The 24,133-nt window shown below is 37.9% G+C and overlaps 1 protein-coding gene across 2 annotated transcripts in view; it reads left to right on the forward strand.

Moving 5' to 3' along the window:
- Nucleotides 1–24,133, forward strand: part of BRWD3 (bromodomain and WD repeat domain containing 3) — a 64,839-nt gene that overhangs the window by 33,366 nt on the left and 7,340 nt on the right. Inside the window, exons 14-39 of one of the 2 annotated variants that reach the window (XM_075513527.1) lie at nucleotides 1,185–1,338; nucleotides 1,871–2,005; nucleotides 2,830–2,958; nucleotides 3,366–3,591; nucleotides 4,281–4,451; nucleotides 6,296–6,479; nucleotides 7,007–7,100; nucleotides 7,749–7,898; nucleotides 8,732–8,808; nucleotides 9,817–9,994; nucleotides 10,602–10,718; nucleotides 11,174–11,281; nucleotides 12,827–12,951; nucleotides 13,202–13,284; nucleotides 13,715–13,826; nucleotides 14,183–14,244; nucleotides 14,333–14,488; nucleotides 15,216–15,336; nucleotides 16,094–16,219; nucleotides 16,309–16,390; nucleotides 17,868–17,924; nucleotides 18,440–18,580; nucleotides 18,843–18,995; nucleotides 21,852–22,015; nucleotides 22,582–22,679; nucleotides 23,206–23,364. In XM_075513527.1, coding sequence (XP_075369642.1) covers nucleotides 1,185–1,338; nucleotides 1,871–2,005; nucleotides 2,830–2,958; nucleotides 3,366–3,591; nucleotides 4,281–4,451; nucleotides 6,296–6,479; nucleotides 7,007–7,100; nucleotides 7,749–7,898; nucleotides 8,732–8,808; nucleotides 9,817–9,994; nucleotides 10,602–10,718; nucleotides 11,174–11,281; nucleotides 12,827–12,951; nucleotides 13,202–13,284; nucleotides 13,715–13,826; nucleotides 14,183–14,244; nucleotides 14,333–14,488; nucleotides 15,216–15,336; nucleotides 16,094–16,219; nucleotides 16,309–16,390; nucleotides 17,868–17,924; nucleotides 18,440–18,580; nucleotides 18,843–18,995; nucleotides 21,852–22,015; nucleotides 22,582–22,679; nucleotides 23,206–23,364 — 3,362 coding nt within the window. The remainder of the gene's footprint in view (nucleotides 1–1,184; nucleotides 1,339–1,870; nucleotides 2,006–2,829; nucleotides 2,959–3,365; nucleotides 3,592–4,280; nucleotides 4,452–6,295; nucleotides 6,480–7,006; nucleotides 7,101–7,748; nucleotides 7,899–8,731; nucleotides 8,809–9,816; nucleotides 9,995–10,601; nucleotides 10,719–11,173; nucleotides 11,282–12,826; nucleotides 12,952–13,201; nucleotides 13,285–13,714; nucleotides 13,827–14,182; nucleotides 14,245–14,332; nucleotides 14,489–15,215; nucleotides 15,337–16,093; nucleotides 16,220–16,308; nucleotides 16,391–17,867; nucleotides 17,925–18,439; nucleotides 18,581–18,842; nucleotides 18,996–21,851; nucleotides 22,016–22,581; nucleotides 22,680–23,205; nucleotides 23,365–24,133) is intronic. The other variant, XM_075513528.1, reaches the window with a different exon arrangement.

Consider the following 24,133-nt stretch of genomic DNA (forward strand, 5'->3'; position numbering starts at 1 on the left):
TCATTGATCATATGCTGACCTGCATGTTTTTTTAAAAAATGTCCAAAACAACTGTTAGTTTCTGCCATCTCTCAGATAGTAGCAACTGCCATAATCTGCCACTAACTCAGGTCGTTAGTGTTTATTTTATGTTATATGCTGTGCTATTTTGTTTTTTGTGCTGTGGAATGCAGTTAAAATTATAAGGAATAATGAAGTTAATATAGAGAAAAATGAGCAAAATGTGTGATATGAATGTAAATATGAGTATGTTCAACAGTTTCTAGCATCACACAGCCACTGTTATAGGTAATTGACAGTTTCTTCTATGATTCCAGTTACTATTCCAGTAAATAAATTTAGTAAATAATTTTAGTACAAAAAAAAAAGTGTTGCCCATTACAGCTTATTTTACTCACCTGAGGACAAATGACAGTAAGCAGAAAGTTAATGAGAGATGTGACATAGATTCTTTTTCCTAACAACATTCGTTTGTAAATACATTTTTGGATTTCTTATTTCATTCCAAGGCCTGAGTTGCCTGGCAAAATTTTTATACTATATATATCCAGAACATTTCTTAACGTTGTATTTTTCCTTAAGTTTTCAAGTAAGAGATATGAGATATGGTGATTTGGTTCTCCGGTTCAATTAGGGTTCGAGTTTTTCTTTTTGAGATCCTCAAGTGACTTCTGTAAGTGGCCTTGTAATTGAATAGGCACAGTAACAAAAAGCAGGGATGGAGAAATCCATTAGGCATTTTGCTTTGCAGAAGTCTTTATATTTCATACGGTTACATTTTTAATAAGCTAGCTGTCAAAGTGTAACTTGGATTTATTTAGCAAGTTTTTGCTCATTAGAGAGTTGACTCATATTGATCACTGATAAGAAAAATGCCTTGTAGGAGAAAACTTAATAGAACTGAATAGCTTGAAAGAAAGAATTGGGGTAGGCGAGGATGATTGCTTAAGAAAGAGAAACTTGTCCTTTTTAAGGAAATAAAACTCTGTAAATCTTAGTGGTACTGAATATTTTCTGTGTCTGTTTTTTACCGCTGCAGAAGCCATCCTTCATTCTCCTGTGTTAGCCAGTAGCCACAGTGGTGGCAGCCATGCTCTCCCTAATTTCATACTGAATTAGCTCTGTTAAACGTTTCCATATGTAGTTACTGATTTATTTCTTCTTTAAATTATTAATTTCTTTAGAAACAATGTAGCATCTGGGGAGGACAAGGTGACTAAACTGAAGGTTACTATGGTGGCTTGGGATAGATACGATGCCACTGTCATCACCGCAGTCAACAATTTCCTTCTCAAAGTGTGGAACTCGTCCACAGGGCAGCTTCTTCATAGCTTATCTGTGAGTAAACTTCAAGTGGGTAATCCCAAATGGTTATAGTTCAACTCTGAAATTGATCTGAGGCTAAACTGCATCAGCATTCCCCCGACGGGGAGTGTTTTCTCCTGAAGTATGCCACCTGCCTTATGCTTATTGGGAGGAGTACGTATCATGGGGAAAGGAGCTGATGACCAAAACGCTGCTAGACCCTGGTGATTGCTGGCTGACAAGGGAGCCCTTTGGAAGCCACCATTTGTGTCCAGATTAGAGGGTTGCAGCTGTCCTCGCTGCTGATTTCTCCTTCCTCCCTGTCCCTCTCCATCTCAGCCGTGCTGAGCTACAGTCCAAGGTACTTACAAAGCGGGCAGTGATAATGCCAAGCCTCTGACAGAAATGTTGACTAAGTACAGACACAGTTCTAGTCTAAGATCCAGTAAATCGAGCTGTCGTGGATGACTACCTGAACTGAGACGTCCTCACACTAAATACTAGCGTGTTTGGAGATATTACGTGGAGAAACATTACTTTCTTTTTCACTCTGCTTTCATTGCAGGGTCACGATGATGAAGTTTTTGTTCTGGAGGCCCATCCGTTTGACCAAAGGATTGTACTTTCAGCGGGTCATGATGGAAATATTTTTGTTTGGGACATAGACAAAGGAACAAAAATTCGCAATTACTTTAACATGGTAAGAATGACCAGGGAAGGGTTTTTTTTCCACATTTGTGTAAAACTGGTCTTGAGGCAAAAGCAGATTTCATTATATACCTGTTGTGACCAATGTTACAACAGGATTAGGGGAAAACTTCTACATATTAAAAAACCCAACCCTGTACTCTTCAGTAAGCAATACCAAAGTATGTTTTGCATATTTTAAGTGTTGCAGCAAGTCTTTCATGGGATCTGTTACACCTGAATATTATTCATGTGTATGGGTGTGGTTACACCATGCAAAAAATTATAGTGACTCCCAAGGCAGAGCAGTGAAAACCAGTCAGCCTGTGTGTCGTAGCACAATGCTGTGGTCTGGGAAACGGTATGGTTGGCTCTGTGCTGCATCTATCTTAATGCGCCCAGTGCCAGGTTTGTTGGTTTGGTTCCAGTGCTGAGCAAATGCAGCTGTAATGCTTCGGGACCTGAGCTAGCCTCCTGGCACTTGGGGCTCTGAAACCTGCTTGTACGGAGCCAATACATGTCTGAGATCTTTGGTGCAGGCTTGCCCTATCTCTTCGATTAACATGAAATGTAGACTTCTAGGTAGTTGTTTCAGGATATACATTAAAACTCGTACTGAAATTTCAGGAGAAAGAAAATGCAAGGTTTTACTGCATTGTTCAGTTTAGCTTTAATAATTAAGTGGAAAAAAATGTAAGTGTAAATCAGTCTTGAGTGAGATGAGAAATCACCCAGAATTAGGATTAAATACTTGTTGGATCACAGGTGCCATTTTTGTAAAAATGCTCTTCTAGAGAATGCATGCTTGTGACAGGAATGCTCTGTGCTTGTATACAGATCGAGGGCCAAGGCCACGGAGCTGTTTTTGATTGCAAGTTCTCACCAGATGGACAGCATTTTGCCTGCACAGACTCTCATGGACATCTGCTACTATTTGGTTTTGGATGCAATAAGTATTATGAAAAGGTGGGTTGAATGAATTTTAAAGTCTTCTGTGTCTTGACCTGATTTTGTCTTAGAAGTATTTGTGTTACAGTTTATTCCTTCGCCCTGCCCTAGACAAAATAGTAATTAGATCATGAAGCAGTTGCCGTTTACCTAAATGAAAAAGATTTGTCAAGAGAATCTCTAGAGAGGGGAACAAAGCATTAACTTCTATCTATTCACCTCTGTTGGCATATTTTACTGTTGAATTTTTGCATCAGGCCTTGGTAATAAAACACATTTGTGGTAGGAATCTGTTCTCTGTCATAACATTTCTTCTGCTGATCCTAAGTGTAGAAGTTGTGGTTTATGGGTATGGGAGCCATTCCAAAGCAGCAAGACAGCTGCAAATGGCCATTGATTTATTTACTAAATTGCTTTCCTTGCAGATTCCAGATCAGATGTTCTTCCATACGGATTACCGACCACTGATCCGTGATGCAAATAACTATGTGTTGGATGAACAGACTCAACAGGCTCCACATCTTATGCCTCCTCCATTCTTGGTGGATGTTGATGGAAATCCTCATCCCACGAGATTCCAGAGGCTGGTACCAGGGAGGGAAAATTGCAAGGATGAACAACTTATTCCTCAGCTGGGATATGTAGCTAATGGTATGCTGTCTAAAACTCATGCATAATACATGTATTGCACAGTATTGAGCACCAGCTCAGTAGGATGGCACTATAAGGATTTGTTTGTTGCAGTTGTCTTCTGAAACTAGTGGTTTAAATTCAGTATAGAGGTAAAAGAGGAGATGGGGTGGCTTTATGGCATAAAGGAAGTGTATAGAATTAACTTGACTGGAGGCAAGACGAGGAGACTGCAGCATTCCAAAATCTGTGGACTTCTACCAGGTATGTGGCAGCATGCTTAAAGAATTTCCCCATTAACCTCGGTGTAACTATACATGTAAGGAAGCAGGAAGGTAAGAAAGACATTGAAAAAATAGCTTTTGTTTTTTAAAACAGTTTTTTTTCCTTGTAGATATAAACCTTTGCAAAATGCTGATCTCCAGGAGAGATCTTCCTTTATTACCTACTGAAGCATAATTTCTTTCTGCTGTTTCTAAGGGTTTGTGTTTATATTTTACGTGTGGTCTGTAATTTTAGGTTTTTATTGTACCTTCTCTTTTAAACTTAGCCTCCATTTATTACATGAGAGCAGAAGCCCAGCTGGTGATCAGATGTTTTGCAGAGCAGACAAATAATTGTGCACAATTTTAAATTTGATTGTTTCTGTGGTGTTTAGTAAAACAGAAATTAATCGTTTTATAAGCAGATGTGGCTTTGTTCTTGTCAAGGTGATGGTGAAGTAGTTGAACAAGTCATCGGGCAGCAAACTAATGACCAGGATGAGAGTATCCTTGATGGAATGATCAGAGAGCTACAGAGGGAACAAGATCTGAGACTAATTAATGAAGGAGAAACTCTTCCACACCCTCCACTCAATAGATCCCACTCTGTTAATGGAGGTAAGCGTCCCTTCGTTACCTCCGTCATTTCTTTTCCTAAAGCACAGTAAGTTACTAATCAAAATGTGTTAATGTAAGTTCTGAGACTATGAGGATGCTTTTCTCTCTTGTTCTTATACACATTGTTAACCTGTGTGGAGCAGTTGGACCTTCTACTGATGCTAGCAGAGGAATTAAAAGTTTAAGGTGCAGCTGAGGGCACACAATGGTCTAACTGGGCTGTATCTGATTACCTAGAACTATGAGACTGTAATTATTCCTGTTATAAACCTTTCCTAAAAAATAAACAGAAAGTTCACTGTATTGTCTTGATGTCAGTCACTGCAGAGATGATACTTTGTAACTGCATAATGTCAAGATAACAGCATATAATTAGAGAGTGTCAATGCAATACAATGTTGTGACAGACTAATGGCTTCCTGTTGCAGCATAAATGCTAAGGCTGAGCATCAGTGTTTATAAAATAAACATGTCTGCTCTGTCTTAGTGTTTCCTTAGAAAGCTTGAGACTATTCTCCTGGTAAGTGTTCTGCTACTGTGATTTTATTTTTAATACACAAAGTGATTAAAAATTTAAAACAAACTCAATCAGACGTGAACAGCTGACTGTGAGGCAGCTGACTGAGCCACAAGAGAGCAGATGCTGTGGACGTGGGCTGCAAGTCATCCTGAGCTTCTAAAAGATTTACATCCACTAATAAATTAGTTCTAGGTTAAATGACTGATTACACATGTTTGAATGGGATTTCCTGGCAAAGCTCATTAGGATTGCTAGATTTGGAGTTGCTTGTCTTTAAATTCAAGGAAGAATGGGAAAAATAGTGAAAAATGCTGAAAATACACTTTTGCATTGATCTAAATTGGTATTGTCAAGAAGGTGGCCTAGAAGCCAGCTTCAACTCCCAAGAAGTCTTTTCTGCTTCTTATGATAGGTTGATGTGTTGTGCAATCCCCGTTCTCAATTTTATTTGTATATCCCTGTATTTGTGTGAAAGGGAATTTCCAGATATGAGTGGTATAGAAATTAAAGTACTGTGACCTTACAGAATTTGCATTGATCAGTGGCTTTGCTACATGAACTGCTCATTCGTGTGAGTTAGAGTATATATAAAGTACTTGATGTTTGAATAGCCGAATATTTTTATATAGGTTTGCACAACAGTGAATGCAATTTATTCGTATGGTTAACTGTATTTAAGCATGTGGAAATTGTGTTGATGCATTCCCAAATGATGAGATAAATTAAGGCAATGCTAGCAGTGATTCTGATATTACCAGCCTTTTTGTCTCACTTTGCTACCTCAAGATTCAGTCTCTGTTTTCTCCTGAATATGTAGTACTGCGTTGTTGTGCCACCCGATGAAAAGCCCAGAGAAGGAGCAGTGCCTCTGGCACAGTAGATAAGCATTACAAATACAGAACAAATGGAGGTACAACAGAAACCTTAAACCTTGCAGCAGTCTATTATTTTAGATGTCAACCTCGTCTCTTCTTGTACGATAGAATTTAAGATTCGTGATTTCAGAGCCTTTAAACAGTTGACAAGACTTTGATTTGGAGGTCACTTAAGTGCCTTTAAAACTTTTCTCATAGATTATATTCTTTGCTTGCCTCGGATATCTCTAAGATGTAGCAAGGCACAGTGATGTTACAGTAGCATATGCATCTCCAGTAGTCCAAGGCCAATACACAAAAACGTTCATCTGAAGCAAAAGTCAAAGCCACTTAACATAGAATAAGTGTTGTTTATTGCCAAAAAAGAATCTCTGTGCAGTCCTTAAACTTTTAATTCTAGATTTTCTTGACAGTTTGTAGAAGTGAAGAAAAATCTTTTTCTTCCTTAGCTCTTCGAAGTCCAGGTTTGGATGTTACATCTCCACCAAACGTTGGTCTCCGGCGAAGCGGTCAGATTGAAGGGGTCCGGCAAATGCATCACAATGCTCCCCGAAGTCAAATGGCAACGGAGAGAGATCTCATGGCGTGGAGCAGGAGGGTAGTGGTGAATGAGCTTCCTCCAGGCATCAGCAAGTAAGATGCTAAGTGAGACAGGAAAAATGGATTAAATTGTATGACGTTTAATGATTCTTCCATACACCTGTTACACGTTTTAAAAAACGATTTTTCAGAAGTGTGTTGGCTTTTGGGGGTGGGTTGGTTGGTTGGTTGGTTTGTTTGTTTGTTTTGAAATCCAGATATTAGGATTAGAGTGGTAGCCTCTGCTGGAGAGTTGAGAATAGTAATTCCTTCTCTTCACAACTGAATCTTTCTTCAGTGGTTCACGTACCACATTTTTCCTGAAGCTTTATTCAAAAAACCACAAAAATAATTTTAATACATTTCATTTTTCTTGAAAATAATTGTGCCTGCTCAACTAACAAGTTTGCTTCCTTAACTTGTGATTCCAGGAGTGAAGTATGTGTGGATGCTGCTAGGAGAACTTGTGCACAGATTTCTTATAGCAAGGGAACCAGAAGTATTTAAGGTGTATATTAAAAAAACTGTCAAGTTAGATGATGATTTACTGAATAAAATGGATGTTTCCTATGTATAATTAGGGTCCAGGAAGAATGTCGAGCTGCCAAAGGTGAAATTGAAATTAATTTATACACTGTTGAAAAGAAGAGAAAGCCATCCCACACCTTACAACGGGTGAGTTAATTCGGTAGAAGAAAGAACCTGGGTGTGAAGCACTTCTGAGCACTGAGCAAAAAAAAAAAGAAACAAAAAAACCCCAAACCAATTTTATTAAATTATTTAGAAGATCAATATACTAATTGTTTCTCTGGCTCACTCTCTTCCTTCTGTAACTGTAATTTGTCTGTCTTTATACTGTAATATGCAAATAGCAGTGGTAAATCTCTGTCTTTAAGGCTTCAGTAGTGGGGAGATGCTGGGAAAGGAAAAGAGGAGAGCCACAGTGGATGTTCAGTTTGACTTCTGGAAACTAGGAGAAATGTTAGAGCTGCCACTTGTTTTTAAGTGGCTAGCTTTTATCTTATCCAGAGACTGCAGGTATTTTTTAGAAAAATTATATTTCTCCATAACTTCCTTTCTAAGGACTGCTACTTTATAAAGTAGCATTGATATTGAACCACAAAACCCACCTGCATGTGCACTGAAATGAACCGCAAATGTGTAAAAAAAAAAAAAAAATCTTTTCTAATTCTAGATTTCCTAGTTGTCATTTGTAAATGTGATACAATGTACAGTTGCTTTAATGAGGCCTTTTTTAACTGTGTAATTCATTATTAAATCTCGACTCTTTTTCTTTTTCTTCCTCCTGTCCTGTGATAAAAGAACGATTACCAACCAGGAAGCGGAAGGTCTTTGAGAAGAAACCAACGCAAACGCCAGCATGCCTACCAAACGCGCTCCACCATAGAACACAATCAGCAAGGAGCAAGTCAAAACGCACGTGCACGGGAGGAATCGGACAGCTCCTCAGAGGTCTGGTCCATCAAGTGATTCTTTCAATAGGTTCCCTGTTCACAAATAGCGTGGTTTGACAACAGATGTGCTGAGAGCACTGTTACCATTAAGGCTCTTGAGTTTTTCCACCTAGGTAGAAACACTCAAATCATTGAGTCATTTGGATTTGTGGTGTTCGTGTAGTAAGTTGATCTTGGACAGAGAAGGATCATTTACCTCAATGCCAGTACAGTATTCAAAACTAGCTTAAAAGAGGTTGTGTATTTTTGGAAATCTGAAACATTTTCAAGTAAATTTAACTGGGTTGTGTTAAACCACTTGCTATTTTGGGATTTCATACTGCACATGTATTCTAGGTCACATTCAGTACTTTGGTTTCATCTACATCCGTAGACTGCTGTTGAAAGAGATTGAGTATTGGTATTAATCATTGATATTGGCAAGGGAAGAACTTAAAATATACCAGATTAAATATAACTTGTTCTCATTAGGGAAGCACGCAAAGTAAAAAGAGGCTGAACATTGTCACTTTGTAAATGCATTGAACATACAGAATAGCTATAAAGCTGGTCACTTGACACTGAACTTTATTAATCAAACACTTAAATAAGAACTCATTCTATGGTTCTAATACCATTAAAATTCACATCTGAGAATCTATAGAAATTATATAAGCATATAGTGTAATATTAATTAAGATACAGAAAGAAATTGTGGACTTACCTTAAGCTAAACCAGTCCTTAAATACAAAGCTTTCCTCAGGTGAGACAACTCGTATCGCTTGCTTGCAAACAAAAATGATACATTTTAAACGTGGCCCAAAGAGTGAAACCTTTTGTTTTTAATACAGGAAGATGAGACTGTCGGCACAAGTGATGCATCTATGGATGATCCTGTGGCAGCATGGCAAAGTGAAAGCAGTTCCAGGTAGCTTTACTGCTCTCTTAATTGTTAACATCAGTTGATTATATAATTAAAGTAAGACAGTTGATGTGTGATATACTATGACTGCAAGCCAGTACAGGTTTGTTACGCCTTGTGATGAGATTGAAGCAAAGTGTTTAGTACACTTAGGTAGTTTAAAAGGGTAACCAACAAAATTTGTGGAGTCTGTGAACAGACAAATACTTCTGTGTATTTGAGTGACTAAGTAATTGTAGAAGTTTGTCTAACAATATTTAACAGAAAACCAGTGTGAAAAATTCTTAATTTTGAAGACTGATTTTTTTTTTTCCCCCCCAATTCTTCATGAAGCATTTTATATTGTATTTTTTTGTGGGTTTTTTCTTTTTTTTGCAAAGTCAAGAACAATTTTGAAAGACCGTTTGTAAGAAAATGTTGTCTTTAATTAAGAACTACTTGAAAAAATCAATGCCGGTTAGCCATATGCAATAGAAATATTGATAGAACTGCGTACGTATCTTCTGTTCATACTTCAGTATTTCCCAATTTTTCTGTTGTCAATATGTATTTATGTACAGTTTCTACAGTCTCTTTTCTTATTTTTAATGTTATGCTTTTATGGCTGGAAGGGCCATGATACCGTACGTGTGTTATTTGGATATTAAAGAATTCAGAACTGTGTTTTTAGAAGAGTGCTCTGGTTTTCTAAATTTTTCATGCATTTTGTGCAGTCAGTTCTTATGAAGTCAGCCTATGAATCAGTGAGATAATTAGTATGAAAATAGGTATCAGCCATAACTGTAGTTTTACTGTGAGATTGCAATTGATAAAATAATATAATACAAAATAATATAATACACAAACCAGATAGCACTTAGGTTTTCTTTAAATTCACATGAGAATGAAATTTTGTGCTAATCCTGACATCTGTTCCACATAACCAGAAGAACAGGTTGAATGTTTGGACCTTTCACTCCATTGTGTGAAAACTGAAGTGCTGTTTTCTTTCCTACGACTTTTTATTATCTACAGTGATTCATCAAGTGAATATTCTGACTGGACAGCAGATGCTGGAATTAATCTCCAGCCTCCAAAGAGACAAACCAGGCAGGCAGCTCGGAAAATCTGTAGTAGTTCTGAAGATGAAAATATGAAGGGAACAAAAGGACTGGAGCCAAAACGAAGGAAACTTAAACAGCCTAGAAAAAAGGTCAGCATTTTTAAATTTTGAGCATCTTTTTGACTTTATGAATATACATTTTTTTGCAATGGTTGTTTTCAAAGTAAAATTTTTCACAAACAAATATACAGTAAGAAAGATCCTACAGATAGCATAATAATTGTAATACCGGAGTAATTTTTTTTGGTTTTGCTTTGGTGCTCTGGTGACTTAGATGTACTTCCATTTTCATGCAGGTAGTTCTCCATTACCGGTGGGATTTTTTTCTCCTAGATTTATGCTCTTCACCGCAGTTAGATTTACTCCAAGGTGGTTTTGTTATAAAATTGTAATGCATCTGTATTGTATCTACATTGTCAGATTTCTTTTTCCTGATATTTTTTAAAGAAGATATTTAGAATATTTCTAAGGAAAAAAATATAATCTCTTTCTTTATGAACATTTTAATCTTCTATTGTATTTATAATGCAAGTCTTATTCCCTACTATTTAGTTGAGGTTTTTGCAAGGTTGACATTCCAGCATTTGCTTTGCCCTTGTATCTAGTTATCTTCAGTAAGTGCTGTATGATCAGTTTTTTATATGTTCTGCCATAGTAATTACAGCTTGCTTTCTAAATTTAATGTAATATATTTAAGAAGCCAAGTGGACTGCTTTCAATGGAAGGTGAACCCAGTGAAGAATGGCTTGCCCCGCAGTGGATCTTGGATACTATACCCCGCCGCTCGCCTTTTGTCCCACAAATGGGAGATGAGGTAATGAGTGTAGCAATTCTGAAATTCCCACTTAGGCTGATGAGCTTGTTTTGGTCAGGGCTATTACATCTAGCAATATTTGTGGTGAATCGTGCTCAAGATGGGCTGGGTTTTGATAATTTTTTTTTCCTCAGGCAATCAGTTGTTTACAGATAGCTGTCCTATGTCTCTTTTTGTGCACGTGTAACTTATGAGTAGCAGGAAGAATTGATTGTGCATCTTCAGACAAACCTGCACACTTCTTAATGATCCCGAGTTTGAAACCACATAGCAGGTGCCACTTTGGGCGCTGATATTTTTAAGGAGAAGAGTGCTTTATAATGAAATAAAGAAATGTGCAGTATGTTCTGAAAGGGATGATACCTGACATGTTTGTAGAAATTTTAGAATGAACAGGAAGAGAACTATCAGTAAAATAAAATAAACTTTTTTTTTTTTTTTAATTTTCTTTTAAGATCATATACTTTAGGCAAGGCCATGAGGCTTATGTGCGGGCAGTAAGGAAAGCAAAAATTTACAGTATTAACATGCAAAAGCAACCATGGAACAAAATGGAACTCAGGGTAAGTTAAACAAGTATTTCAAAGAGCTGAATGTCTCTGTAATGTTAAATTGACGTTAAAAACCAGTATGAAAAATATGAAGAAAGCATCACTTTAAAATGTTAATATCAAAATTAAAATTGTAAATCTTAAAATTAGTGTTTTCATTAACACAAAGCCTTTATATCTGTTCAGTTCCTGATAATAGGAAGCCAGAAGGATATTAAAGAACGTGAAAGTTTATCTAGTGTGGTATTCTTGCCTGATGGATTAAAAATGTAGAATATTAAATTAAAAAAAGTCAGCGTGAGAGTAGTTAAGCACTGGAACAGGTTGCCCAGAGAGAGAGTGGAATCTCCATCCTTGACGCCTTCTCAAAGCTCAACAGGGCGAGCTCTGAGTGGCTTGATCTAATGTAGACGTTGGCCCTGCCATAAGCTGGATTTTGGACTTGATGATTCTCAGGGGTCACTTTCAACCCAAATTATTTTACAACTCTGTGGGTTTTTTTTTCTTAACACTAATTCACGCAGAACTCACCCTTCAAAAGCTGTTTATAGTTCTGTCGACACTCTGCAATGACCTGAACGTCTAGGTTCTATTTATTGTTTCAAACGGTATGGTAAGAAGTAAGACATCATGGTGTAAACACCTAAGTGTATGCACAAGCTCTGTTAAACAGTGGATCTAGCTAAACGTATAATTGTGTATGTTCTTAAATTTTTGGCAGAGCCAGACAATATCTTACAACGTATTTTTACCAAATAAAAGTATTATGGATTGCTTGGGTAGATGCTAAGTTTACATAGCTCTGTGGATTTTTCTCATCTTTTTGCTTTGAACCACTTACTACTTACTCCCTTAATACTTAATCCACAGTGTTGCTGTATTTTTTTTTTGCTTTACTCAGATTTCATATCGAGAGAAGAGCACATATTCGTGCTAATATTCATATATGTGTATGCCAGTGGTTCTATTAATGCAAATAATTGCTTTACTGGAAAAATATCCAATTACTAGTCCTAGGTATTCAGTGATTCCAGCTGTAATCTTCAAAGGCATCATCAGTTTGTCAGGCAAAGGAAATAGTATTTCATTTAGGATAGAGATCTTACCACCGGCTGATGTTTGACAGGACGTGAACATAAAGGCTATTGTTGAATTTCCGCTTTAAGAGGAAGCGTTTCCTTTTATTTCCCCTGTATGTTGCTATTCAAGGGTGAGAGGCCCTGGGTTTAGTCAGGTATAACCCTTGGTGCCGTCAATGTGGTTGAAACTGGAGTCGTGTGTTCCTTAGAACCTTATTACAAGAGTTAAATAATTTGTGGGTATCCTGTTCACAAATCTACCAAGGGAATGAACATTTTATATCTTTTTATCTTTTTTGTTTTTAAGGTGACTGTGATTGATTTTTAGTATTTGGAAAAGAAAACTTTTATGGGTGACGTTACCTGGGCTGTAGAGGGGAACATATTTGGTTTTTATTAATATGTTTGGTACTTTGACGTGGATGTTTTTGTTGTCAGCAAGTTAAAATAGTACTGTTCCATGCTTATTGATAAATAGGAACAAGAATTTGTGAAGACTGTAGGAATTAAATATGAAGTTGGGCCTCCTACCCTCTGCTGCTTGAAGCTTGCATTCCTAGATCCAATCACAGGCAAAATGACAGGAGAATCATTTTCCATAAAGTAAGTAACTGAAATGCTGATTACATTCTTCAAGAGATTTTCCTGCAGTTTAGAAGCTTCCCCCTCCTCCTTTCTTTTTTCTCTTGCAAGGCATGGTGATGAGATTAATTTGTTATTATGTTATATATAAATTTGTTATTATTTTGAAAACAAAATGCATGAAGTGTTGTGTTTGGAGACTGTCTGCATTGTACATGTGGAACTATGTTTGTGGGTAACAGAAGCAATTTTTTTTGTCCGTTTCATGAAGGTACCATGATATGCCAGATGTTATTGACTTCCTTGTGCTGCATCAGTTTTATAATGAAGCCAAAGAAAGGAACTGGCAAATAGGTGACTACTTTTTTTCCACTTCCATATGTTTTGCAACATTTCTGCAGCTGTTTAATAGGATACAGCGTCTGTATTACATGATGTAAAGGACTATACCACACATGATATTATAGCGATCGTTGGAAACCTTATTTGATGTTTTGCTACAATTCCTGTAGCAGAAAGAAAAGAGAAATGAGAGAAACTGTTACAAGGCCTGCGATGGCAGAAGAATATCCTGTTATGTTGTAATTTGAGGCATGGAGGCAGCTGTGACTAATTAACCAGAGATGTGAAAGTCCTCGTTTTAGGGGAAGGGCTTGAGTCTTGTAGTGCCAAATGTAAGAATCAAAGTAGTGCATTTATGAAAGATGAAGTCGATTCTCTAAAAAGAAGTATTTAACAATTATTTATGTTGTTCTTTTGCTGAATGCAATCTTTTTCCTTATAGGGGATAGATTTCGCAGTATAATAGATGACGCTTGGTGGTTTGGAACTGTGGAGAGTCAACAGCCTTTCCAGGCAGAATATCCTGATAGTTCCTTCCAGTGCTACTGTGTTCAGTAAGTATTTACATAGCTGTCATGTATCACACATGTTTACATGCTCTGGGTCTCCTAGATGTTTACATGCAACTTAAATGTGTCCCTCAAGAACTAGGATCCTTTTTCCCATTTAAATACATAATCAGCCACTTTGTTTTTATTTATTTAATTATTGACTTATTCCTAAAGTAGCACTTTTAGCGTAAACAGCAGTGCAGTGAATATATACAAGAGAAAATAAGGAGTTTGAACGTAGCTAGTGACATACCTGGTTTCTAATAGGCATGACCTTTTTGGTTTAAGTCTGTTAGAGAGAAGGTGTTATCGTTATATTCAGCTTTAACTTATGCATTTGAATGTATTTTTTTTAATAGCTGGGACAATAATGAAAGAGAGAGGATGAGTCCATGGGACATGGAACCAATTCCAGAAGGAAGTAAGTGTGTTGAATTCATGTCCTTATACAAAGTAAATAGTTTTTTGCCACCGCTAGTACTTACTGTTGTTGAATTCTTCATATTTAGCTGCTTATCCGGAGGAGGTTGGTGCTGGAGTTCCTGTGACTCCAGATGAGCTGACAGCTCTTCTCTACAAACCCCAGGAAGGAGAATGGGGGGCCCATTCCAGAGATGAAGAATGTGAACGAGTAATCCGGGGGATTGAGCAACTTCTTTCCCTTGGTATGTTTGGAGGGAAAAGGTGGAAGGATTAAGAACATCAGCATGGTGGCACATGACTGAAGAGTAGATAGGATGGCATGTTGGGAGTCGGCGTGGAGTAGTTGAAATGTGCTCAACTAAATCATTGAAAAGAGCCTTTTAAATTTCATATGGTGTCCTTTTCAGTTATACTCCCTTTTTTTCTGGGGCTTGACCTGCTTCCTTTCAACTTAATGGGGATTCTCAGCGTGTCATATCTAAATATGAATGAGCAAAACATTGAATTAAACCCCTCAAAAACCAACCAACAAGTCCTCACCAAATATCCTCACCCACAAATACCTTGTAACTAGTTTGTAGCAGTTTAACATTTACGCTATGATTTAAATTCTTTGCTATATTTATACACAGGACGTGTCTGTATTCTTAGTTTATGTTGCTTGTTGTAGTATTCCTGTTTTAAGTGCGTATGCCATGTTGCTTTTTAGCAATACAGTTGGCTGCTGGCATGCAAATCTCAGATGCGATACTTAAACAGAAAATGCTTTTTCAAGAGTAGTTAACAGATGGTACAAGAGGAAGAATCCTACCCTTTGGGTAATGACATATCCAGCTGTAGATCTGTATTGCTTTTGCTTAATTCTTAGAAAGAAAACCCAGAAACCATTATAAGGAATCTAGTTATCTTATAACTTTCCTTCTGGTATCTTCTGAGGCATCTAAATTGTTCTGATCTTTTGTCTTTCAGACATTTCTAATCCCTTTGCCGTTCCAGTGGACCTTAGTGCCTATCCCATGTATTGCACTGTTGTTGCTTATCCAACTGACCTCACCACGATCAGGAGGAGACTTGAAAACAGGTTTTATAGGTCAGCTGAATTTTTATTTGTTTGTAATCTACATTCACTATAGCCCCATCGAGGACAATATGTTTAGCTGAATACTATGTAATGCCACTGCAGCAATACAGTTCTTCGATGAGCCAACAGCATACGATCAGATTCTATTTGGCTTGGGCAAATTGAGTCTTGCTGAATAATAATTTCTTTTGGCCACATTGTTAAGGCAAAAGCTGGTATATCTGGATGTGGAATGTCTTTTTTTGTCTAACATACTGAGCCTTACTCTCTGGTTGCATTGTAGGCAGAGCATATTTGCCTCATCTGTATCTCTGCTGCCTTTGAACCAGAGGCTCTGCTTGCATTGCAGTTGCCAGAAGTGGGCTAAATAGTGCTGTAAACCAGAAATCTCAGTTTTTCCAGTTAACTTGGGGATAAATAATGTCCTGCTCTTTTTTTTCCCTCTGAGGACCACTTTATCTGTAAGGCTTCCTCTAAGTGGGAGCAGTCAGCAGTCTCCTTCAGTAGGTTTGTTTCCTCTTTTTATTCCGTTCATTGCTGATTTGAAGAGCGACATCTTTTTTCCACAAAGCTGTCACAGCCTGGCACATCGGGGCAGTCAGCAGTATGTGAACAGAAACCACTTACCTTGGTCTCTGGCAACCTGTTACCCCTGCACCTGGATTAACTCGTTCCTTTTTTTACTGAGGAATCCTACTGAACTCAGAAGGAAAATACTGTACCTTCCTCTCCATCCCTTTCCTTTTTTATTTTTTTTTTTTTTTAGGAGAATCTCTGCACTGATGTGGGAGGTACGATACATTGAACATAATGCCAGGACTTTCAACGAGCCAGACAGTCCTATAGTCAAAGCAGCCAAAATTGTAACAGATGTCTTACTTCGCTTCATTGGGTAGGCACGGTTTTTACTTTACAGACCTGACATCTTGAGTTTCTGAGATATCTGATTATGTATTTTTGACTTTTGTTATTGTCCTGCAGGGATCAGAGTTGTACTGATATATTAGAAATATATAACAAGGTGAAAGCAGAAGACCTAAGCAGTACTGATGAAGAAGAGGAGGTAAGACCATTAAGTCTGGTCGTCAGAACTTCTTGCCTTTTTTAATTTCAGCACCTGGAAGAAGTTTGAGTAAAGATTTTTGTTGAGTTTTTATTTTATGGGTAGTTGCACTGAGTTTTTGAGATGAGCCTAGTTAGGCCATTTGTGTTGCTCACCTGGGGCAGTAAGCTCCCTTAAGTAAGTAAAAGTGATTCTTGGAACTGCCTATCTTTAATCTTCTCTCAGTACGTGATGTTTTGTTGTGTGAGGAAGTATTAGTAAGTAAGGGGAATATGAACTGGAGCTATTACTCAGTCTGCTGAACCAGAAGGGCAACAGCTCTCCTATTGTCAATGAGGCAGCAGAGCTGGTTTTCCTGCGTAATTCTGTGTTGTTTCCCGTCAGTTGTACCATGGAGAGGAATGACAGGTAGAACCCAGGTTAGATGTCACTTCCTTTAACTCTTCTCTCTCCTTACACCTTCTCCTCTTAAAATGCACTTTGTAAACATTTTGAAATATGCAAAGAAGTGACTTGTTATAACCTAAGTCACTTGGGTTTGTTTTACTTTTTCAGTGCTGCTTTCTAATACATGAGCTAGTGTAAGATTTGGTTAGGAGGTTTCTTGCCTCCTCCCTTCCCCCAGACATACTCCGTTGTTGCAGTTTTGAAATATTTAAGTTAAACCCAATGCTGCTTGAACACCTGTATGCTTATGGCTGGTGCTATTGTCTTGGATTTGTATTGAAACTTAAAGTCTATACTACAATGTAATAATCTAATTACTTCTATAAAACTGAAGATATAATAAAGGCATCTATTTTCACAGACTATTAAAAGAGTATTTTGAAGAAAATGAGGGATTTCCATGACTTAAATAGCAGACCCTCCTTTCCCAACTCAACCTTCTTGTGCCAGTTGTGAATCTCATCTGTTCCATGTCAAGCAGTGATCAAAAGTGTCCAAAATTGCTACTATATCACCTTCCTTTCTCTCCAGCCTTTCAAAGAGCTGGTTTATAATATATTTTGGTTTAAAATAAGAAAGAAATTAGTTTCAGATTCTTTTTAGGAACTTTCCCGTCCTATCAAAATTACTTATTTTTAATTACTGGTAGAAAGCTGCGTGCAACGGAGTTTTTGTTGTAATTTCTAAATCGAGATTCTGAAAAGAATATTACATACTCTTGATGTAAGTAAGGCACTACGTGAAACCTGAATAAACTCAGGACAGGTGTGCGGGGCACGAACATTTAGGCAGGGGGATACAGCTCTGCAGGACTAAGACTTTCCTGAGTCTTAAGGACTGAAGATAAGCCATTCAATTTTTTTTTTAAGTTACGTAAGTTCTAGTTTGAAGCTAGTTTCTGTTTTGCTTGAACCATTCATCGCATTTGAATAGTTTAAAATTGTGTTTGTTGTTGTTGGCGGTTTGGTTTTAAACCCTTTTCCATTGCTGAGGGTGCATGCATGTGTGTAATCATTACCTTTGCCTTTAGGTGGCAGAAGTAGATGTAGATTCAGACGCTCCAGGAACTTCTTCTGGAAAAAGACGAGTGAGTAAACATTTCTGCTTGGTCTAGCTTGTGAAGGGGGATAGACCAGGTACTGAAACACTCGTTTAGGTCTGGAGTGGTTTAAATTTGTCATAGCCTGTAGTCTGTAGGGCACTGTGAATTCAGTTGCGTGTGTACGTAAGTGTTGGCAGACTAAGGAAGTTATTGTGCAGGAAAATTTACTTAAATGATGAAGAATCTTTTTTTTTAATTTGACTTGAAAGATTCAATTTTCAATCAAAATTGGATGAAAGCTGACAAAACCAGCAAGCCTGGATCTGAAATACTGCATACCTCTCATGGGTGTCAGTGTTTATATATGACCAGAGAAGGCATATTTCTGCAGTTTGCATACTGCATGTTGTTGTGCCATCAGCTATGCTTTAATCTTACTGCAATTCTGTTTTTAATTGTGGAAATCTGCTTTGAATCATAACACTAGTAAATTAATAGGAACTTAAAGTGAAAAATGTGAATATTCTGAAAAATGATGAAATACATCTGTTTCCCTGCAGGTAAGACGACGAATAAAAAGACAGCCCATGAAAGCCAGTCCTGATGCTTGGAAAGACCAATGCAAGCAGTTGTTAAACCTGATTTATGAAAGAGAGGACTCAGAGCCTTTTAGACAGCCAGTTGATCTCTTCTCCTATCCTGTAAGTATAACTTCTGTCTGCAAAATTAAAAAAGCCTATTGTTCATCCTTTGGCAAAACGTCCATGCTGGGCATGTTTCTAACCTCTCCCTTTCTGAGCTGGAACACACCATGTTCTGTGCACTGATGTTTTCGGAGAATTACCTGCAGTAACTCTCAAGTAGAAATAATTACTTGAGAGCCACTGTTGTGGATGAACACTTAGGTGTTTTTATTGCTGTAGGATTTGTCAGCCTTTAGTAGTTTCTTGTGTATCCTTACAGGATTATCGAGATATCGTAGACACTCCTATGGACTTCAGCACTGTGAAAGAAACCTTGGAAGCAGGAAACTACACTAGTCCCTTGGAATTCTACAAAGATATTCGTTTAATATTCTGCAACTCTAAAGCTTACACTCCTAATAAAAAGTCTCGAGTAAGTAATAAATTTTAATCCCTTCTTTACAAAGACCCTGGCCCTACATGATGAATACAGTGCATGACATAAGGTCTGTGTCTGGAGAGCAAAGCACTGCATTGTGAAATAAAAATAAGTAGTATATGTCAATTCTGGGACCTATGGTTATAAATTTGCTTTGTTCTGCCCACGCAGATCACTTCTGAATTTCATTTTCATCTGAACTTTCTGAACTGAAAGCTTCTGAGAAATTGCATGGTTACTGTTGCAACTATTTCTTGGAATATTTGTAGCAGAAAACTGATCACCAATTGCTTTTATTTCTTCAATAATTTATTCCTGGAAACAAGGCTATCAGCTTGATAACTGCATATATAGAGAGTAGGATCTTTTTTTAATCTACTGTTAATGCAAGTATTATGCAATGTTTCTACTGAGAGCATTATGATACTTAATTTTTTTCTAGTTTACTTAGTATACTTGGCAAGACTTTCACACAGTGTTGCCTGTGTTTCTCGGGTGCTAATCTGGCTTTTTTCTGCATGCGGGAATAGGGATCTACTTAGGCAGAAAAAATGTATTGGATTGGAGCCCTAAACAGGATATGGCAAGAGGGAAAAGGGAGATAAAAATGCCAGAATATAGGTATTTTTATATGGGCTAGGTAAAATGACTACTAAGTGTATGACTGATCATGTAAACATGGCTATTTTTGATATGTGTTCCTGTGTAGCACATTGCCTGTCAGCTTGTCCTGAGCTGCTAAATGATCAAAAGATTCTAAAATTTTCGAATGTTTTAATGATATATTGTTTATGCTCAAAAAGTCACAAGTTGGCACGAGGACACAGATGCAGTTTTAACCACTGTTGATGCAAAATAGAATTTGAGTGGTTGATGTCTTCATAATGTAAAAGCAGACAGAATTTTGACTGTTTCCAGGCATTAAATTGTAATGACCTTATTATTATACGGAAAAGCTGCATATTCAATAAGATGCTCGAGTTGTGACAAAATCACATCTCTGAAACATATCATTTAGCATAGATATGAGTGCTGGTCACAAAGTTGCCTGATATTTCTTGTGTAGAAACTGGAGCACTTATAAACTATTAAGAAATGCATGCTATTTGGGACTAGACTGAGATACTATTACTTAAAGCACAATAACACATGGAATTTAATATTACTGTATAATTTTCATGTGGCAGCTAACATGGTGTAACACAAGATTTTATTATGCTAGGCGCTGTCAAGCAGGAGAAGGAGCAGAGTGTGCTGCAAAGAGCTTTCAGTGCACGTGTAAACGGTGCTGGATGGGAGGAAGCAGGAGGTTGTGTGACCTTACTTGTCACTTGAGGAGTAATAGTCTTAGCTCATCAGTGGAATAACAACCACTCTGGTTTGTGTAAGCAGGACGATGAGAGTAAGCTTGAAGTAGGATGATGCTGTGGGAGAGGGGAACTCCAGCCGAGTGTTAGTGAGCATGAGAGAAACCACAAAGTTGCTGTTGCCGAAGGTAGATTGAACTCTTGGTGTTGCATAAGGGCTGAAAGGCGGGCTGCGGGTAAGCTGTGACGATAAAGATCAGTAACTTCTGCTCGCTTCATTAGAAAGGAAGTTTGTAGAGGATTGCAAGAAGACAGGTGATTTGAGGGTGTTCTATGTGTGCTTGATATCAGAGTAAACTTGGTGAGTTATTTACTGCTGCACGCTCCCTGGGAACTTCCCTGTGTATTAATAACTGAACAGCTTGTGAGTTAACTCCCAGATTACTTTAATAGAGAGGCCCATCAATATCCATTTGCTTAAATAGTGTGAAGTGCCTCAGTGAGATGACCCTTGCTGGAGGGCTGGGGCCTTCAGCTGGGCCTTCTGCCACTGCAGGCTCATCTGCTGCCAGAAGTGTGCCAACATCCTGAGGTTTTCTAGCCTGTTTTACCATCTTTTCAACAGCATCCTGAATGGAGACAAGAAGGGCAGGGTACTACATACCAGAGCTAAAGAAAGAGACATTGCTAAAATATAAGGGTCTGGGCAAAAATTAAGTTATATGAACGCAAAGAAAACTCTACATCAAAGAGATTTTATATTCAGACAGACTGCAAGAAATGGGAAGAGGTCTGAGTATAAGATGATAACATCTTCTTGATGGTGTTTACCCAATTTTCAGAAGACTGGATGCAGTAGAAGGGTATGGGTATGAGGAAGGAACCAAGAACCTTGTTTTATTTATGCTGAGTTTGACCTATTAGTTTGTCATAACTCAGACACATCCAAGGTAAAATCTTGAACAGAAGTAAACACAGTCTGAAATACAGAGAAATAGCCGTGAGTGAATTTGTGGATGCAGCTACACAAAGGCAAGGCCTAGAAAGAGGACAGGAAAATGGTGTAAGGATTTTGACATCTGGCTTACAGAAATTAGGAATGAGGACATTTTAGTTGGCTTCTGTGTGCAGCTCTGTGGGGGTGATGTAAGGACTCGTCACTGGGGAATTAAGGCAAAAAACAAAGGGGAGGGGCAGCGAAGTTCAATTGTTTTTCCCTTGGTACTTCAAGTTATCTTATGGTGTGCTTCCATGCTTTATGGAGATTAAAAAAGGAGGCTAGATTTCAGTAATCTAGATATCCATTTTCCTCTAACTCTGTAAATATTTTGTACTGTAAGTAATTAAATCCTTTCATGAAAATACTTTCTGTTGCGAGAATACGCGTGTACCATGGAGGGAAATTATCTGTAAAGAACCTCGTAGCTGAATGTCACCATGAATTTTTCTTTTGTGCTACAAAGTCTGGGCATCTTTGTGGCTTTTTTGCTGATCTTCTAGTTATTCAGCTTCTAATAAGTATGACCATGCTTTCTCGCTCCAGATTTACAGCATGACACTTCGACTATCTGCCTTATTTGAAAATCATATGAAAACTATCATCTCTGAGTACAAGTCAGCAATGCAATGTCAGAAGAGGAAAAGGCCACGGTACCGAAAACGGCTAAGAAGCAGTAGCAGTTCACCATCAACTAGCAGAGCATCTAGGTAATGTAATGATAGTGAGACTTGCTATCAGTGTCCTTTGAGATGACAGTGGTAGACATGCCTTCGGGAATAAGCAGTCAGTAACAGTATTGCTCGTTTCCTGATGCGGTTGCTCTTTTGGGTGATAAAACCCAAATTCCATGCTCAAATTCCATGCTCATTTTGTAGTTTGTGCATAATTCTGGTAAGTGAAAGACTATATAATTAGAAGTATTCCTCTGGAGAAAGTGGAAGAGCAAGTTTCTTTTTGCCTTTGTTTAGTGACTGTTGAAAAAAGTGTTGTATAATACTTTTCTGACTTCTGTATGATACATTATCTATTTAAACAGTATTTGTTTTAAAAGGTGAGACAAAATCTTGTTCTTGCAAACTCATATGCCTTTCTTAAACAGAATGATATTATCACTATTTTTAGTATTACTACACCTGTGCAAGCACTGGGAAGAGATCATTTGTGTTACACGTTTACTGCAAAAAACCAAGACACTTTGCAGGGGAAATTGGTTTTGTGTTTGAGTCTTTTGGTACTAACAGTTTTATCTCTTTGGGATATTTTGTGTCTTCAGCCCAAAAGGGAAACAGAAGCAAATGAAGATTCAACCTAAACCCAACCAGAATACCTCACTGCCTTTGACTAGGACTAGTTCTTCAGTTTCATCTCATGGTGAGGAGAAATTTCCTAAAATGCATCCTTTCTCCTGCAGCAACTTGTATGTGCAGAACGATGGAAAAAGCTGAAAGATATTTAATGTTCAGTTTAAATCTTATATTCATGAGACACATGCAAAACCCACTTGTTGAAAGAGCAAGTAGCAAGGTCATGTAAATACGTTCTCTGTAGATTGTGTTAGGTGAGCTTGGCCCTCCAGCTATTGGTAAGTTATCGGTAAGGGTCAGAGAATAGGGAACCTGGGTCTGTCCTTGGTAAGAATTAATCTAGTGACAAGAGCCTGGACTCCCTGTATACGGGCTTTTCTCATACAGCAATTGCAAATACATTAAGCTTACTTTGGATTACACCCCGGAGGAGTCTGTCTCTTCAAGACTGCAGAGGCAGCTTGGCGAGATCAACCTCCTGACTTGGGCTGTTAACTCAGGTGATACAAAACTTCCCCAAAATGCCTTGCATTACAACCCTATAAATAGAGGATAAAAGTTAGTCTGTCACGTTAGTGGTGTCCTGTCTAAAGTTTCAGATACAGCAGAAGAACCTCTGGGTTCAGCCACTGGTGAAGAGCTGGAAGGCCAGCCATCTTCCTCAGGCTCAAATGCACAGAACCGAAGTGGAAATACCATTGATCCAGGGAAAAGTAGACCAATCAGGAGTAAATCTACACCAGTGAAACAAGGTGAGAAATAATAAGTATTCTGTTCTTTGAATGACTGGATTCACTAGAAATGAAAGATGTTGCTTCTGTCTGATGCTTATGATATTCTTGCCTGAGTCTAGCATTATACTATATCCCCAAACCATACTAAAGAATTGAATTTACTTTTTACAGTTCTGTGGTCTGTTGTCTGAAGCATGGCATGCACATGATGCCACATGCACTTCGGTGAAGTCCTTTAAAATTTCTCCAGATAGAAAAGCTTGATTGCTCTTAAATTTCTTGAGAATTACAGTTCCTTCAGGAGTTACAAAAAGGCAAACCAAACCAAAAGAATCCCCACCCCAAAACCTTGTCCTTTTATTAATCAAGTTGAAACCAAAGATGAAAAAAGTTTAAAAAAATTTAAATCTTTTTATCCTAATCAAGACTAAGTGGTTGTGATTAGAAGGGAAACACTGTTGGGAAACGGTGGTATTTTGTCTCTGGGACATGTTAATCAGCCTTTCCACTGAGGTAAGCATTGAAGGAGCACTGGCTGAAACCCTGAAGCCTTTGTCAGGTCCGTACTACTGTGCTGCAGCAGTGTTGTAAGTTGCAGGTGAGCTTTTCGTATCCCGTGTTAAAGAAGATGTTTAACCTTCATTGTCAGGTTCATAACTCTGAAAACATTTAGTATTTTTGGTCCCAAGCCAGCAAGATACTTTATATATTTTTAAGTTAAGGTGTTCAGCAATCCTAGTGAGCTTTCTTGGGTTATTTACTGTCTTGAAATGGTGCTTGCCACGAG

Source organism: Mycteria americana, chromosome 10, assembly GCF_035582795.1.
Source record: "Mycteria americana isolate JAX WOST 10 ecotype Jacksonville Zoo and Gardens chromosome 10, USCA_MyAme_1.0, whole genome shotgun sequence".
NCBI classification, from domain to species: Eukaryota; Metazoa; Chordata; class Aves; order Ciconiiformes; family Ciconiidae; genus Mycteria; species Mycteria americana.